Below are 15,933 nucleotides of genomic sequence, written 5' to 3' on the forward strand. Positions count from 1 at the left end.
TTAATTTCTAGTTTTAAACATATGTGTTGCAGTTAAGTCTATATCAGCTCTGACGCATCAACTCTGCAATAAAAAAAATTAACGATTTGTGTTTTTCTTTCAAATTCACCAACATTTATTATTCTTGTCATTACAACAGAAAATGACCTATGAACATTTAGGTGTCTCTCTCTATTGGCAACACATGACATACTGTATGTCTCACAGATTCCATTGTGAAATAGATAGGAACGAACAACAATTAAAAAGGTTGAGAGAGGTAATGCGCTCTTTTATACCAAATAAAAAAACACATAGCCTACTTGTCCACGACAACATGAAATGATACTGTCACAAATTCACCATGTAGAGGAGATTGGGAGGGGGGTGGTGATAGTGGGGAAATTGTAAGCTAATTGTGTGTGTGTGTGTGTGTGTGTGTGTGTGTGTGTGTGTGTGTGTGTGTGTGTGTGTGTGTGTGTGTGTGTGTGTGTGTGTGTGTGTGTGTGTGTCAGTGTCAGAAACCCCCCTTTTGTCTCCATGTGCTTTCTAAGTAAAACCTGAGTTTGCCTTCTGTAAGAACTATATGTCAACAACAACAGTGCCATTTTTCTCACGACGCACAAAATAAAAACAATATAAATCATAATATAATTCTCAATTATATTTAGGAATAAAATTGGAAATCATCCCTGCAGCCATTGCTGACAACTTTAACTTATGTTAAAATAATAGGATGTTTTTTTTCCCCTTTTTCCCCATAGACCATTGAAGGCTACGTGCCAGATTTGCAGGCCAGCGTTGCTTAAAAAGATTCCTCTCAGAGTTTCTCTTGCTTTTGTTTCTCAATATTATACACATATTTACAAACTATAAATAAACCTTTCTCTCCTCTTACATTGTGATGAACCAAAGAGAGCCAAAAAACTCTCATACCACCAAGAATGCTCAGCCTACCTTCAAATAGGACGACGAATTGGCTTTTTAATAAAAGATTTTCAGCGGGCACTCTCGTCAATTCGTTATTATTATTATTATTATTATCATTATTATTATTTTAGAAAGGACAACTGTTCATAGTCGGGGTTTTGCTGGAAAAAGTCTGACTCGGTGGCCCGGGTTGTAATATGCTGTCCTGTGATAGGCTCAAATGGTTGGAAGCAGAGGCCAGTGCTGGGGTCAGCATGGCCAGGATCTGAGCCTGGCTGCCCGGCTGCGCGCTGTAGGAAGAGGCGGTGGAGTTGGCTGCCCCGATGATATTGTCAATGGAGAATGAAGGCCGACTCGGGGTGCTGGAGTCCGTCTTGAGAGGTGGCAGAGAAGGGCTTAGCTGGGGGTAAAAGGGCTTTCTTAAATCGGCCCCTAAAAGAGAGGGCAGGGGATGCGGCGTAGGGAATATGGATGAGGGCAAGGTGCAGGGTGCGTTAGGGAATGGGAATGAACCACCTGTGTGGTGTGGGTGGTACGGGTTGTGGGCAGCGTGGAAGTTCTGCAGCTGAAGTCCATAGTTGTATCCATACGGGCCGTATCCAAACCCTGGAAGAAAGCCACCAGCCTCCCTAAGGATTTCATTAGTTTGGTGCCTCTTGAAGCGCTTCCTCCTGCGCAAAAAGCTCCCGTTGTCGAACATGTCTGCGGAATCCGGGTCGAGGGTCCAGTAGTTGCCCTTTCCGGGGTTGCCAGGTTCCCGTGGGATTTTCACGAAGCAGTCATTTAGGGAAAGATTGTGGCGTATCGAGTTTTGCCAAGCAGGGAATTTCTCCCGGTAGTAGGGGAATCTGTTGCTGATGAACTCGCAGATCTCACTGAGAGTCAGGCGCTTCTTGGGGCTCTGCAGGATGGCCATGGTGATCAGGGCAATGTAAGAGTAGGGTGGCTTTACAAGTGCACTTTTTCTTGTTTTGTCCCCAATCACGGTCCCAGCCTCTGCGTTGGAGCCCATCTGGTCTGACGGGCAGTCGGAGCTACTGAGCCCGGGAGAGGAAACCCTCTCAGCCGCGTTCTGGGAGTAATTATCGTCCGAGTCATTGTCCAAGTTGAACTCGTGGTGAATGTACTTTCCGTCCTTTCCAACAGATATGTCACCCCCAACCACATCGATGTCCACGTCTTCGGACAATGCAGAGCTGTCGGACATATCCGTCCCTAAAGTCATCCTTGAAGACGCCGCTTCTTTTACCCCTCTCTCCCAGATTTCCTCCTCTTCTGGTCCAGTGAAGTTTACTGAGCGAGAGCGCGCGCGCACTCTGCGTCTCCCCCTACAACCACACTAGACTGTTGCTGCAGCTTTATCTCCAGCTACTAAATGCACACATGGCTAGAATCTATTAAAATGATAAACAACTCTTTGACCTGTGGATTTGGCGACTCCTGGCCGTCCGAGTCTGGTCAAGCAGGGCCGTGCGAGGTTCTTATCGAGCAGAAAACTTCTGATTTTCAGGCGTAAAAAAAGACAAGTCAAAAATAATCGATCTTGTTCCGATATGGACTTGTGTTGTCTTCAAATGCAATGGTTCCCGTCTGTCATCAGTTTATGCCGTTGGCCATTTAAAGGGCCACTTTTGGATATCCAAGTATCTTTCCAAAATATCTTTTACGCACGGGATTGGGTAGGTATCCAGCCAGACTGTCACACTATCCTCCTTAGCTCTCAAAAGGTATTTATAGGACCACGCTGATCACGTGGTCTTTGAGTCACTGTTACCAGGAACTAGTCGAAATCACCGTGCAGAAATTAATATTTCAACCTGCCTCTGGACCTTAAAATCTCAGTCGGTTTTTTTGCTTTTCTTTCTTTATTCTTTTTTAACAGTTCGTTAGTAAGCACAAAATATCTCCTCTCCGGAAGACAATCTCTGTTGATGCCATGCATATAGATTTGTTTCAAGGTTTAATTTACTTTGTACCTGTCATTGAAGATATTTCTTATTCCGTGTCCCAAACATTCAGACAAACATTTGGATAAACTGGATACAATTGCATCACACGGAAGTAAAATGGTTGCACTGACATCGCAATGATATTTCACATTTACTAATTTAAAATGCTTTTTATTTCTATATATGAGGTAGCGAGGCTCATTAAAATGGACATTTGTTTCTTCTTTTTTTGTATTGTAAGTTCTATCTATCTATCTATCTATCTATCTATCTATCTATCTATCTATCTATCTATCTATCTATCTATCTATCTATCTATCTATCTATCTATCTATCTATCTATCTATCTATCTATCTGAGTCCCATTAATTTTATAATGCGATTTCACACCATTATTATTATTATTATTATTATTATTATTATTATTATTATTATTATTATTATTATTATTATTATTATTGTTATTATTATTATTATTATTATTATTATTGTTATTATTATTATTAGTAGTAGTAGTAGTAGTGGTGTTGTTGTTGTTCTTATTGTCATCAGTATTATTACTATTATTAATGATGATTATAATAATAATAATAATAATAATAATAATAATAATAATAATAATAATAATAATAATAATATTTCAGCTCATTTTAAATGCAATGCAAACATTTATCAATTTGTGGAATTTAGTAATTAAATGCAATTTAATTCGTTATGAAAACATTAATGAAGCTTATGATATGTGATAAATATCATGATGTTGCCAAATCCACTCATATAGGCATATAACTAATAACATATGAACATATTATATTGTTCTATTATATTTTATATAATATTATTGTACTTGTTTATCTAAATGTGTTGTTCTGTTCCCTAATAAATATAAAAAAGTCTGAATTAAACGTATTGAATTCCACCTCAAAGGTTTTGGCCAGCAGCCTAATTCCCTCATCACTTCCCACGGGTTTTGTATTTTCCTTGTCAAGAAGTCACAACATTATCCATCTGAATTTTCTGCATAATTCACAGAGGTCCACAGTCAGCTGCAACCTGCTCCAATTCGTCTCCGTCAGGAGTGAAAGGCCAGCAGATGACAACGTGTAATGTGTGTGTAATGTGTGCGGGCTTGTTTAGAGCAGGCGGACATTCCACTTCATTACGCTGCAGAAACACTGACTTATTGTAATGCTTTGACGTCATCACCTCATTCATCATACAGGTCATACAACATCGTGTCCGATTTTTTGCATTTACTTTATTTGGTGTGTGTGTGTGTGTGTGTGTGTGTGTGTGTGTGTGTGTGTGTGTGTGTGTGTGTGTGTGTGTGTGTGTGTGTGTGTGTGTATGTGTGTGTGTGTGTGTGTGTGTGTGTGGTGGGGGGGGATCAGGGAACAACATGGTTTCATGTAATAGCAGCAACAAAATGTTTGTATTGTTCTATATTTGTTTGCTTTCATTTTGAGTGTGCATTGTATGCTTTTTCTTTATTAAAGGGAAACGACTGTCCCATTGAGGCAACAAGTTCAAGTCAAGCATGCAACATATTAAATATCCCACAGAAGCTCTGAATGAGCCGTGTGTCCTCTTCTCTGACCTGCCTGTCACTTTTAAAGACTTTAAAAAATCTAAACTCTCAGATAGACGCACTGAGACACGCAGCTGTCTGACAGGAGAGACGCAATTCAAGTTTAGTTTTTTTTTTACATTTTTTATTTCACCTTATCTCTCTGAATTGTGTCATGCATCACAATATATAGTCTACATAGATTCACATAACAAAACACAACATATAGCCAGACAACAGAACAAACACATGAGACATTATTAATGTTCAGCTGCTGTGCAATCAGTTCTGCTTTTAACATTCAGTGTTTATTACCCTGCACAGGTCTTACAAGAAAAAACGCACATCAGCTGAATCCAAAACCAAACCCAAACTCTAATTAACAGTGGGACAGACCGAAGAACAAAAGAGTTCTGTAATTTGTTCAGTTGAACTCTGTTTAATGAAACCTACATTTATAAAAATGTATTCTAATTCCTAGATTTTCCAGAGGATCTGGCGCCATGGGGAGACAGCACTTTCCACAACTGATAGATAATTTATTTGCCTTCTCATACTGCTCTCCACAACCTGGACTACAGAGGTAAAAAGACACGTGACTCATTTACTGATGAAAACCTCATATTCGTTATCACTTCATAAGCAGCGTGTTGATTTATATGTGGTGGACTAACATAATGGATCGATATCTTAGATTGTATTTAACAATGAGTAAATTAAAGATAGACAATCTGATCAAGATTTTGTTGTGTTTAATACTAGATTCGAAATTATAAAGCTGTTTTCAGTTACAGCTCCATTTCTAAGTATCAACAGTGCGCAGGGGCAGACATCTATTTAGATGTCATTAGTTGTGGCATATGGCTTAAAAGACAGATGTTAACATATTTTATTCTTTTTCCAATTACTCATATTTCTTTTCGAGAAACCTACAAAACGGACGCTGTGGGATATTTCAGCTTCTTCAAGTTTCCAAAGGTTCAAGAGGTTTTTGGCTCACGAGTTGAGATTTGCGGAAAAGACAGATTTCGGAAAATATTTTATTTGTGCAATTTGTGATGTTGAAGCGCCCCCTGCTGCCACTAAAGTACCGACACTGAAATCTTTCCCAACACAGACTTTCAAAATGACAGGTTGAACTTGTGCCTTTTCCCATATAAACACCCACTTTTCCCATATAAATAATAAAACTGAAAGGTTTCCACTGAACTGAAGAACTGAGATTCTGAGCCGGTTTTTGTTAAAATGCAATAAACTAACTGGAAATATTGACTTATTTGAAAAATACTAAAGCACAAGTGGAGGGCAAAAGTATGTTGAGTAGCTATTATTATCAATTATTATGTCAGAATTAGATTTGGGTGAGCTCAGTATCATGCAGATTATTGCATATGGCGATTAAATGAAGCAAATGGTTCAACATTGTGTCTAAAAGAGGACTGGTGTCTGACTGCACTGTGATCAACATCATCTGAAATAATAAGTAATAATATGATTCTAAATACAAGTTGTCACTACAGTATCCACATTTCTCACTTTAAATCTGAATATATATGAAACCATAAATTGGTCGAACACCTGATATTCTGATTTTGTATTCCTCATTCACTCAGGCTGATCAACAAATACACTAATTTTTAGTGTTGGGTTGTATAAAGAAGCAATCACTTCAAAAGTGCAGTTATGGATGCATTCTGTTGTTTTTTGCTCAGGTATTTTTCTCAGTCTATCATATTACTAACCAGATCATATGACACCACATCAAGATATGTCCAACAGTGAATTTGGATTTTCAGAAATTCTTAATGTAACCAAGTTAATTAAGTTTTAATGCCAGATCCTCTAAAGCTTGAGTTCTGGGTGTGTCTCTTTATTGTAAAAAGATTACATTTAGTCTTCATGATAATATAAAACAACATGAAGATGTTGATGATCATAAAACTACCTCTTTGCACGTGTGCTCTGTATCATTATTGTCTTCTTTCAAGTGATACCAAAGCTTTGTACAAAAAAGTCAAAACCTCGCTCCAATTCTCTGATAATCAACAGAATTAAAAACTAACTGAAGTATGAGGAAATGAGGCTGATTGAGGATCAGTTGGAGCACCACAAAAATAATGTAATCTGTAATGATTTATCACACAGCTGTAAAGTCTTTGAAGTCATATTCATTTAATTGAGCAAAAGAACTGACAAAATTCAGGTTATGCCTGATTATAGGGTCACCTGTCTCTCGGGCTCAACCAACCTGATTGTAGATTTAAAATGAGTTTAGAATGAAGAAAATAATGATTTGCCTATTTTAGCTGTGGTTTCACTGCTAATTGTTGTCCCTATTTGGTGTAATTGATCATAATCACAATAAACTCACAAATTGAAAAAGAAAGTCCTTGTAAAAGAGTGAAAATAACTCCACAAGCTGAGCATCTTGCTTTTGCTTCCATCTAGTGGTGTAAAGTTTTAATTTGCTTGACTTAACTTGAGTTTTAACTGTATATGACTCCATCAGCACTTCACAAACAGTTGTTTAGACAGGACTAATGAGGTTCAGCTAATGAGCAGACCTATCTTATACCTACCATATATATATATATATATATATATATATATGTGTGTGTGTGTGTGTGTGTGTGTGTGTGTGTGTGTGTGTGTGTGTGTGTGTGTGTGTGTGTGTGTGTGTGTGTATGACCGTTCTGAATAACTGCTAAAGATATCTGCACTGCTTCCAACCAATTAAATATCTGACTGTCTAAAACAATTGGATGTGCTGTTTTGTCTATAAAATGTCGTCCCATCCAGCCAAGATTGTCTTTAAATCAAACATGCAGTCCAGTTCTGACTTTGACTCTTCAACCCAGTTTATGATCATGTGCATAACCTGATAGACCCACCAGGTGGCAAAAATCTGTTACAGGCCTACCATAGCAGAATACTGCAACTGAGACTTCAAAGAAAGAATGGAGTTTAATGCCCTGCATTTAAACCGTATCTAATACATCCCTTCCATATAATCACTTGAGTTCAGTAGTTTCAATGGCTAAGGGCCTCTGTGCAATAATGTTGGACTTTAAACGATTGTAACATTATGGTGTCATATTATCAGCATCAGGGGGCATCCGGATGTCCCAGATTCACCTTTTGAGATGCATCAAGCACTGCCACCAGCTATTTCTTTCTTTCTGGCAAGTTGACAACACACAGAAAATGTAAACTCGTTGAACATATACATAACCTGAGCAAAATAAAAGTATGTAAATATGTTAAAGTAAATATGTGTTTTTATAAATGTTGTATGTCTCTCTCTATTTTTTTTAATACATGATAGAATTGTATTTGTACTTTTAAATTACTTTAAATTAAAAAAAAATGAAAATAATTACTAAGCACAGATTTAACTGTCACTGTTATCTCTTCATGGGCTTCACAAGAAAATTGTCCCAGGTCCCAGGAAACAATCTCCACAAATTGGAATTCAAACTGTTACTATTTGTTTTTATTGATTATGCTTTTCCAGCTTAACAAACTAGTGTATGGAACATAAAGCACGTGAGCTCTTCAGTCAGAATAGCTAGCTGTTGATAAAGTTGCTATAAATAGTGTAAATGGATTTGTTCTTTTTGCTAATATGATTCAATTTTTAAAAATTAGGGATATAAAATTAACATTTAAAAATCTATTTCATAAGCAGCAATAAAACATCTTTAGATAAATGATCCAGGGAAATATGAAAGACAACTGAATATGAATTAATCGACACATTTTTAGGTGGATTCCTATGTTGCAGTGTTAAAATAAAGCATTGGTATAATGAAACAAAAATTAGGCTTCAACCTGTAGGAGGACTAAACTATGAGGATGAAGATGTAACAGAGGCTCAGACTTAGTCTTTGTTGATACAAATGTCTAGTTTATCAGTTCTTACATTAAGAAGAAATGCTGGTTTTGAATCCACTCAGGAAGAAAGGCTGCTCCAGTTTGCATTCTTGGTGCTACGTTTGATTTATTATGGCTAGTTCAGTCAATATGTTTAATTCATATTTGATAACGAAATTCATGTGTGATCATGATGAAATTTGTGTTTATTTTTCTAGTCTATCATTGTGTAGCCTTATTTATTTTACTTGATTAAAAAAAAGAGACTGAAAAAATGTATGCTTTTAGATTTCAAAAAGGCTGAAGCCAGGTATAATGAAATTTAAAATTACGATCCTACATGATCACAAAATAAAGCAAAATAATCAATTGCCTGTAAAGTGCTTATCATAGAGCAAAGACTCTTTGGCCTGTTGGTTGTAATAGGCTATATGACAGTTAAAAAGTATAGAATTACAGTTTTTTAATTGGTCTCGACAACCAAGAAAGGAGCCATTTTAATGAAAAAAGATTTTAAGTGCAGACAATAAAGACACAGTTATTTTAAAAAATGAATTTATTTTAAACGATCTGTCAGCAATGATATCACTCTTCTTTTAATAAAGATTTTACACCAAAAAAACTATTTACATCCAAAAACAAAAAACAGCAGACTTGATTAATAACGAACACATGAAGACTTGGGGGAAAAAACAACCTCTAAACACCGGAAATATGAACGAAATGTGGCACAATAGAAATACATGAATGCTCTCTGAGATACAATAATGGAATGTGTCAAACGGATCTAAATGGCTTCTCACCTTTAAAATAGGAATGTTTTATCATGAGGCTCGGTCTTTGTCATATATCACATCATTTCTGATCTTGGCTAAAATTAAAAAAACACCTTTTTTCTGTTTTTTACAGTTACTTGAATGATTCTGTCCTAATGAGTCCATTTTGACATTTTAGGGCATAATAGGCTGATAAAATACAAATCCCATTAATATTCTGATTTGAATTTTTAGCTATGTGTCATGTTTCTTGAATGGGACCTTACAGCAGCCTGACTTTTTGTAATTCTTTATAGGATTTTTATTTTTTTTAAGGGACTTCTCACATATAGCGCTCTAATCCTGACGCAAAGTTGGCTTGTCTCATGTAGGAGTTGTTGTAGGAGTTCATGGGGCTGGAGAGGCCCAGCAGCTGCTCCGTGTGCTCGGCGCAGGAGCCCGGACGCAGGGCGGGCAGGGACAGCCGGTTCCCGGAGCAGTACACTTGAGAGCTCCCGGGGGAGAAACCCGACTGGGTCATGGTGGGCAGATTTGGAGGAGAGGCCGAGGATGAGTATGGGTACCCGGCGGCCAAGTTGGAGGGGATGTTCCCGCTGTTTCTGCTCAGCATGTTCGCTGAGGGGTTGGCAGTCTGGGTCTGGAAGCACGCAGACGGGTCGGTACCAGTGACCGAGCAGCTGGAGGTCATGGTGCCCAGGTCACCTGCGCCCAACCCCAGTGCCTGGGTGTTGAGCTCTCCCCCGGGGCCGCTCTGCACCGCTGACTGCTGGCTGATGATGTTGTCAATGCTGAACATGCGCGGCTGTCCTTGGCCGACCCCAGCAGACGTCTGGTAGTGATGCAGCATGGCCGGATGCGGGGATGTGGCTGCCAGCTGTGAGCCATAACCAGACCCTATTCCGGCGTACAGGGTGTTAGGGTATGAGGGCCTCCCCATCGGGGTTGGGGTGAACGCACTGGAGCTCTGCATATACCCGGGGTAGGTGCTCACATCTGTGCGCTTGAAGCGTTTCCTTCTCCTCAAAAAGCTCCCGTTGTCAAACATGTCCTCAGCTGCGGGGTCTAAAGTCCAGTAGTTGCCTTTACCTGGTCTGCCGGGCTCCCGGGGGATCTTGACAAAACAGTCGTTGAGGGTGAGGTTGTGGCGGATGGAGTTTTGCCACTTCTTTGAGTTCTCCCTGTAGAAAGGAAAGCGCTCCATGATGAACTTATAAATTCCCCCAAGGGTAAGCTTCCTCTCGGGGGAGTTGGCAATGGCCATGGCAATGAGAGCGATGTAGCTGTAGGGAGGTTTCCCCCTCTGGACGGGCCTCTTCCTCCGGCGGCTCCCGGTGGGCAGGTGCTCCTCAGTCTGACCCAGAGTGGCTCCGTCCTCAGTGTTTGGGCTGTTTCCCCTGGGCTCAGACTTGATCAAAATATTGTCCTTTGACCGGGCCTGCAGCATCAGAGGCGGCGGAGGCAGCGGCGAGTCCAAGCTGACATTTGGAGACATGACGACAGGACTGGCCTCGGCAGGCGAGTGCTGCGTCTCTGCGGTCATGTTGCACATGCCAGAGAAGTAAGAATAATTTGCCAGATTCATAAAAGAAAAATGTAATGGTCTTCTTTTGTTGTCGAAATGATCAGCTGGAGGAACGTGTCCGTATTTTAACCAGTGAGTTATTCCTTTGCTCTGGCCAAAAATAGCCTCTGTCCTGCCCTGGTGTTTAGGCTGGTGTGTGTGTATGTGTGTGTGTGTATGTGTGTGTCAGTCCAGGTGAGAGAGAGAGGCGTTGACAGCTTTATAAGGCAGGGCAGGAATGACGCCACTGGCTCTCTGATGACGATGGAGGCAGCTGGACACAACTCTAGAGAAGACTTCAATATTCCTCTAATAAACAGAGAGGGACCCATGCTGTAGCTATTGTAATAACTATTTATGCAATATTGGTGTTTTTTTATGGTGACGTTCCCTGTGATACTGTTAGATGTCAATAATTAGTAGGATTAGGCTTATAAAACATATATTCATTTTAAAAGGACATTTAGAAAACACAGGCTGTAGGATAGACATGGTGATGTGTTAAACGTCTTGCTTGGCACATCATCCTGACACTCACAGAGATTTACCAATGACCCTTTCTATCTTTCTCTGTCCATCTCTCTGGGCTTTCACCAACAGCTGTGTGTATATCCAGGGCAGAAACAACACTCGCAGAGCTGCTCTGTGCTACTCCAAACCCAACAGCCAATCCACCAATTGAAAAATAATAACAAGCCACTGAAAGCAAGCAATTGAGCTATCAAAGCTTTTGGGGAAGAAAAGTAAATATCCCTTCATTTCATTTTCATTTTTGGAGAGTGATAATCAAACAGTCCCCTGGCCGAAGAAGAGAGGTGTTATCTTATGGATTTTGAAGTCAAAACACAGTTCTGCACACAACTGTTAGGCAGACAACACCCTTTAAATACAACTATGTGATAGTGGCTCTAATTGATTATTTAGGTAAGATTCACAGGGAGATGACCTGCTGCCATCACTTCTAACAACATGGAGATGAGGTCTGTTGTGGACTGTTGTGGGTAATACAACCATCAGTAAATATTAACAATATGGTTAATGCTATTCATATACCTGAGTGACAAATTATAAAAAAGTATGAATACATCAAAAATGCATATGTTTACATACAGGACACAAGGGGTCACCAAGTGGTTTGATTTAGAAAAAATCACAATGTGTATCTTATGGCTTATGGCAACCCCAATGAACACTTTTGGGAGATTTTGGACCAAATTACAGTATCGAATACCAAATGACAGGATATATCTTTTGAAGAATGGTGAAGAATATATGCCATGTATGTCAAAATACACTAACATTTTTCAGACTGCAAATGCATGCCAAATGTCTTAGTAAGAAATATTGCATCTTTTATTTCTTTAATTTATCTATAATATATCCATATATATGTACATGGTAAAAGGGGCAGATAGCCTAAAGATAGATAGATGTAAACTTTATTGATCCCCTTGGGGAAATTTAGGGAAAAGAAAGAAAGAAAGAAAGAAAGAAAGAAAGAAAGAAAGAAAGAAAGAAAGAAAGAAAGAAAGAAACAAACAAACAAACAAACAAACAAACAAACAAACAAACAAAGAAAGAAAGAAAGAAAAAAGAAAGGAGATTGTCTCCACAATGTTTATGACAACATGGCTAATCTAATATTAAAGAAAATATGGTGCCAATATGACACCAAAGTCATTAATCATAACCGCCCACTGCTCTTCTAGATGCCTGTTTCCCGTCACCCTCAGTCCGCCAACACAAAATAGGTGGCACCCCCCACAGATGACTGTACCCCTCCCGACCCAGCCGCAGCTCAGACAACACTAAGCCCAGCTAGCTACTCACAGCCAGTGGCTAACAGCTTCAGACAGGCGTGGGAGCGCGGCTGTATCCAAGCAGGATCTGCCCCCAGAGCTGCCAGGTCAGGCAGGACAAACAGGGGCTCAGGCCAGGAAACGGGCCCTCTGCCTCGGGGCCTGCGGCCTCTTGCTAATCCCCTCCCCTCCCCAAACCACCCCACCACCCCACCAGAGCTCTCCTACACCTCTCTGTACCTCTACATTCCCTCAACACTCATCCTGTTCTGTGATCATTTTACTCATTGATGATCATGTTAATGTACAGGCTCAACACTGTTCTTTGCATGCACATAAATCAACATGCATGTGCATTTCTGTATGCAGTGCAAACCTTACTTCAGTTTCACCTTGTGTTACAATCAGAAAATGGCTGATATTATCTGCAAAGCCAATGAGTAAGACATATAGAACATTCTGGGATGGTCAAACAGCCCAGGTAGTGATTGCCGACAGAGAGCCTGATGTGACACGTAAACAATACTGAGATCCAGTGTTTCCAAAATACGTTCTTAAAAAAAGCTATTTTCTGTGCTAAGAATCACAATATAGGCAAGTTTTTACTTTGATTTTATTAGATAAAACAGAATGTCAACAGGAAAACTAGCCACCTTGTAAAGATACTAAGCAAAAAACATACACATAGAGTATACAACTCATATCTCATGACTTTTTATTAAAGAAAAGAGGCAATCAAATAATGACGAAAAATGCATCACATCATTGGAAACATTTTAGCTACACTGTGTACAAATAGCTGTGGTTCCTGTCAGAAACAAGGGTTCGCTCAAGTTAAAGAGTTGAGAAAGCTGTTTAAGTTGATTATGAGGAGTGTAAGACAGAAGGTTATGGGTACACTTCTCTGTAAAATACCCCATAACTCTAAGTATTTTCTTCCAATCCTAACCGGCATAGGACCCTACAGTTAAAGAGAATTATTATGTATTATGATTATGTGTTGATTTTTTATCATGCTGCGTCGATTCATTTATATTCAGCTTGTCTTCCTTATTTCCCTGGATCATTTATCTAAAGGTGTTTTATTGCTGCTTATGAAATAGATTTTTAAATGTTAATTTTATATCCTTAATTTTTAAAAATTGAATCATATTAGCAAAAAGAACAAATCCATTTACACTATTTATAGCAACTTTATCAACAGCTAGCTATTCTGACTGAAGAGCTCACGTGCTTTATGTTCCATACACTAGTTTGTTAAGCTGGAAAAGCATAATCAATAAAAACAAATAGTAACAGTTTGAATTCCAATTTGTGGAGATTGTTTCCATCTTTATTATCTAGTTGGCATCAGTGATCGATCTTTGTCAAGTTCACCTGGGACAATTTTCTTGTGAAGCCCACAAAGAGATAACAGTGACGGTTCAATCTGTGCTCAGTAATTATTTTCATTTTCTTTCCAACTTTCAAAAAAAAAGAAAAAATATCCATTTATACCTATTTGCAAACTATAAATGTGTTTTTAGTCGAAAATGTGGTCTTCCCTCTTCTTGAACATGACATTATAGAAGCATCAGTTTAATTTCTATTTCTATGAGAGAGTGAAACACAGTAATTGACTTTTGTAAAAGCAGTTTGGTGTGTTTTCAAAATGTTCCTGCATGTATTAAAGCAGTCATCACCAACCCTGCTCTTGGAGAGCTACTGCCCTGCATGTTTTAGGTATCTCCCTACTCTTACACACCTGATTGTAATAATTAACTCATTATCAAGCCCTTGACAAGCTTCAGCTGCTTGATAACAAGCTAATAATTAGAATCAGGTGTGTTAGATTGGGGAGATACCTAAAACACGCAGGGCAGTAGCTCTCCAGGAGCACAGTTAGTGACCATTGCATTAAAGGGAGACTCATTTAAATGTTTGTGGCAGTTTTTCCTTAAATCTCGAATATGCTTCCAAAAAGGGATTTGAAATCACAATTTCATGGAAAAGCAAAGCATCCCTTAAACATGCATTTCTCTCCATTGTTAGATTTTCACCTGTGGTCTCTAATGGTAGCTGGTCTGTAGGTTCTCTTCCTCTTTTTGATGAAATCCTGAGAAATACAGAGGATGAGAGGGGACAGAGAGAGTTGCTGAGTAAACACTTGGAATCCATTCATTCGCAAAGTGGCTCCAGGGGACGAAGAGGGGGGGAGGCATGAGAAAAAGAGGGGGAATAAAAAGAGTGAGAGACAGAAAGAGAAAAAGAGGGAGACAGAGAGAGAGAGAAACACACGAGAGAGCGCAACCTTTTTCTTGCTCAAGCTCATCAAGTACGGGCCAGGGCTCCTGAAAACGCAGGGATTATCAGGGTACTGGGGCTGTGCTGGCCTGGGCCGCCTCTGCTCACTCCTGCACTGCACGCTACACTGCCCTGCTAAAGCACTGCACATGGTTCTCACACACACACACACACACACACATACACAACCAGTCATGCTTGCTTATATGGTGCTCATCTCTCATTCGCAAAAATTCACATTGATAGGTAACACATAGATACAAAAAGACAGATAATCACACTCACGCACAGTCCTCTCATCACTGAATAAATTAGTTAAAGTATACTAACCTCATCTCTAGATTTGCTTAATATTTATAGATATCTAAGCAATATATATGACTATCTCTAACTTAATTGTCATTTACACCTCAGTTTAAAGATACATGTAGCATTGACCACGGAGAAATATTTAGAATTCACTTGGTGCATGACATTTTCTCCTGCAATTGCATATTCATTGAGGAACATTAACCTTTGATCTCTAGTGAAGAAACTGAAGATGTACTAAATGTTCCTCAAGCTTCTGCCTGGATTAACACCCCCTCTGCCACAAAGACACCTTAGGAAATCCCCCAGACTCCAGCACTGCTGATGGGGATACTAACAAATCATCATCCACAAGAGTGAACGCCAAATTGAGGTCACCTCCTGCTAAGATAAGCAATGCAATTAAAATATTAGGAAATTAGCAGCACGTGCAGGTTGTGGAAAACAAGGCTTCAGGCCATCTGATGGAGTCTTCGGTGGTGCGTTCATCAAGAGCTGAGAGCAGCCAAAACTCCTCTTCCTTGTAACAAAACTGTAGTTTATTTGAAAGAAAAAGACAACGGTATAAGCTTTAGACCACCCTCAGAAACTTGTAGTTTTGGGATATCAAAACTAAAGGTCAACAAAGTGACGACTGACAACATAATTAAAATGATCTTCCTTTTCCAGTGTTAATAATAGTGAATTTCCAGTGACAGTAGTTTCTTTCCCATTTATAAAACTTCTGTGGCTATACACTTTTGCATATTATTACTCTTTTCTGTGTATGTACACACTATATACTAATAGCACTGCAACTTAACAGATTTAAGATGGATGACCAATACAGCCAAAGTTTGGATTTGGACATTTTAAAGGGATAAAATGACCTCCCAGATAGTGCGAAGGTAAGAAGAAAACACTGTAA

At 39.2% G+C, this 15,933-nt stretch overlaps 2 protein-coding genes across 2 annotated transcripts; both read right to left on the reverse strand.

Moving 5' to 3' along the window:
- Window positions 1–512: 512 nt before the first annotated feature.
- foxd2 (forkhead box D2) lies at window positions 513–2,134 on the reverse strand. The gene has a single exon (XM_062424310.1). It carries the CDS (start codon window positions 2,132–2,134, stop codon window positions 1,037–1,039), a length of 1,098 nt encoding a protein of 365 aa, XP_062280294.1. The 3' UTR covers window positions 513–1,036.
- Window positions 2,135–9,396: 7,262 nt separating this feature from the next.
- Window positions 9,397–10,656, reverse strand: foxe3 (forkhead box E3). Its single transcript, XM_062424509.1, has one exon. It carries the CDS (start codon window positions 10,654–10,656, stop codon window positions 9,397–9,399), a length of 1,260 nt encoding a protein of 419 aa, XP_062280493.1.
- Between the last annotated feature and the right edge of the window lie 5,277 nt (window positions 10,657–15,933).

Source organism: Scomber scombrus, chromosome 8 (assembly GCF_963691925.1).
Source record: "Scomber scombrus chromosome 8, fScoSco1.1, whole genome shotgun sequence".
Classification (NCBI taxonomy): Eukaryota; Metazoa; Chordata; class Actinopteri; order Scombriformes; family Scombridae; genus Scomber; species Scomber scombrus.

Excerpts from the sequence above, each read along its gene's own strand:
- foxd2 (XM_062424310.1), bottom strand. The coding sequence starts at position 2,134 with ATGACTTTAGGGACGGATATGTCCGACAGCTCTGCATTGTCCGAAGAC.
- foxe3 (XM_062424509.1), bottom strand. The coding sequence starts at position 10,656 with ATGAATCTGGCAAATTATTCTTACTTCTCTGGCATGTGCAACATGACC.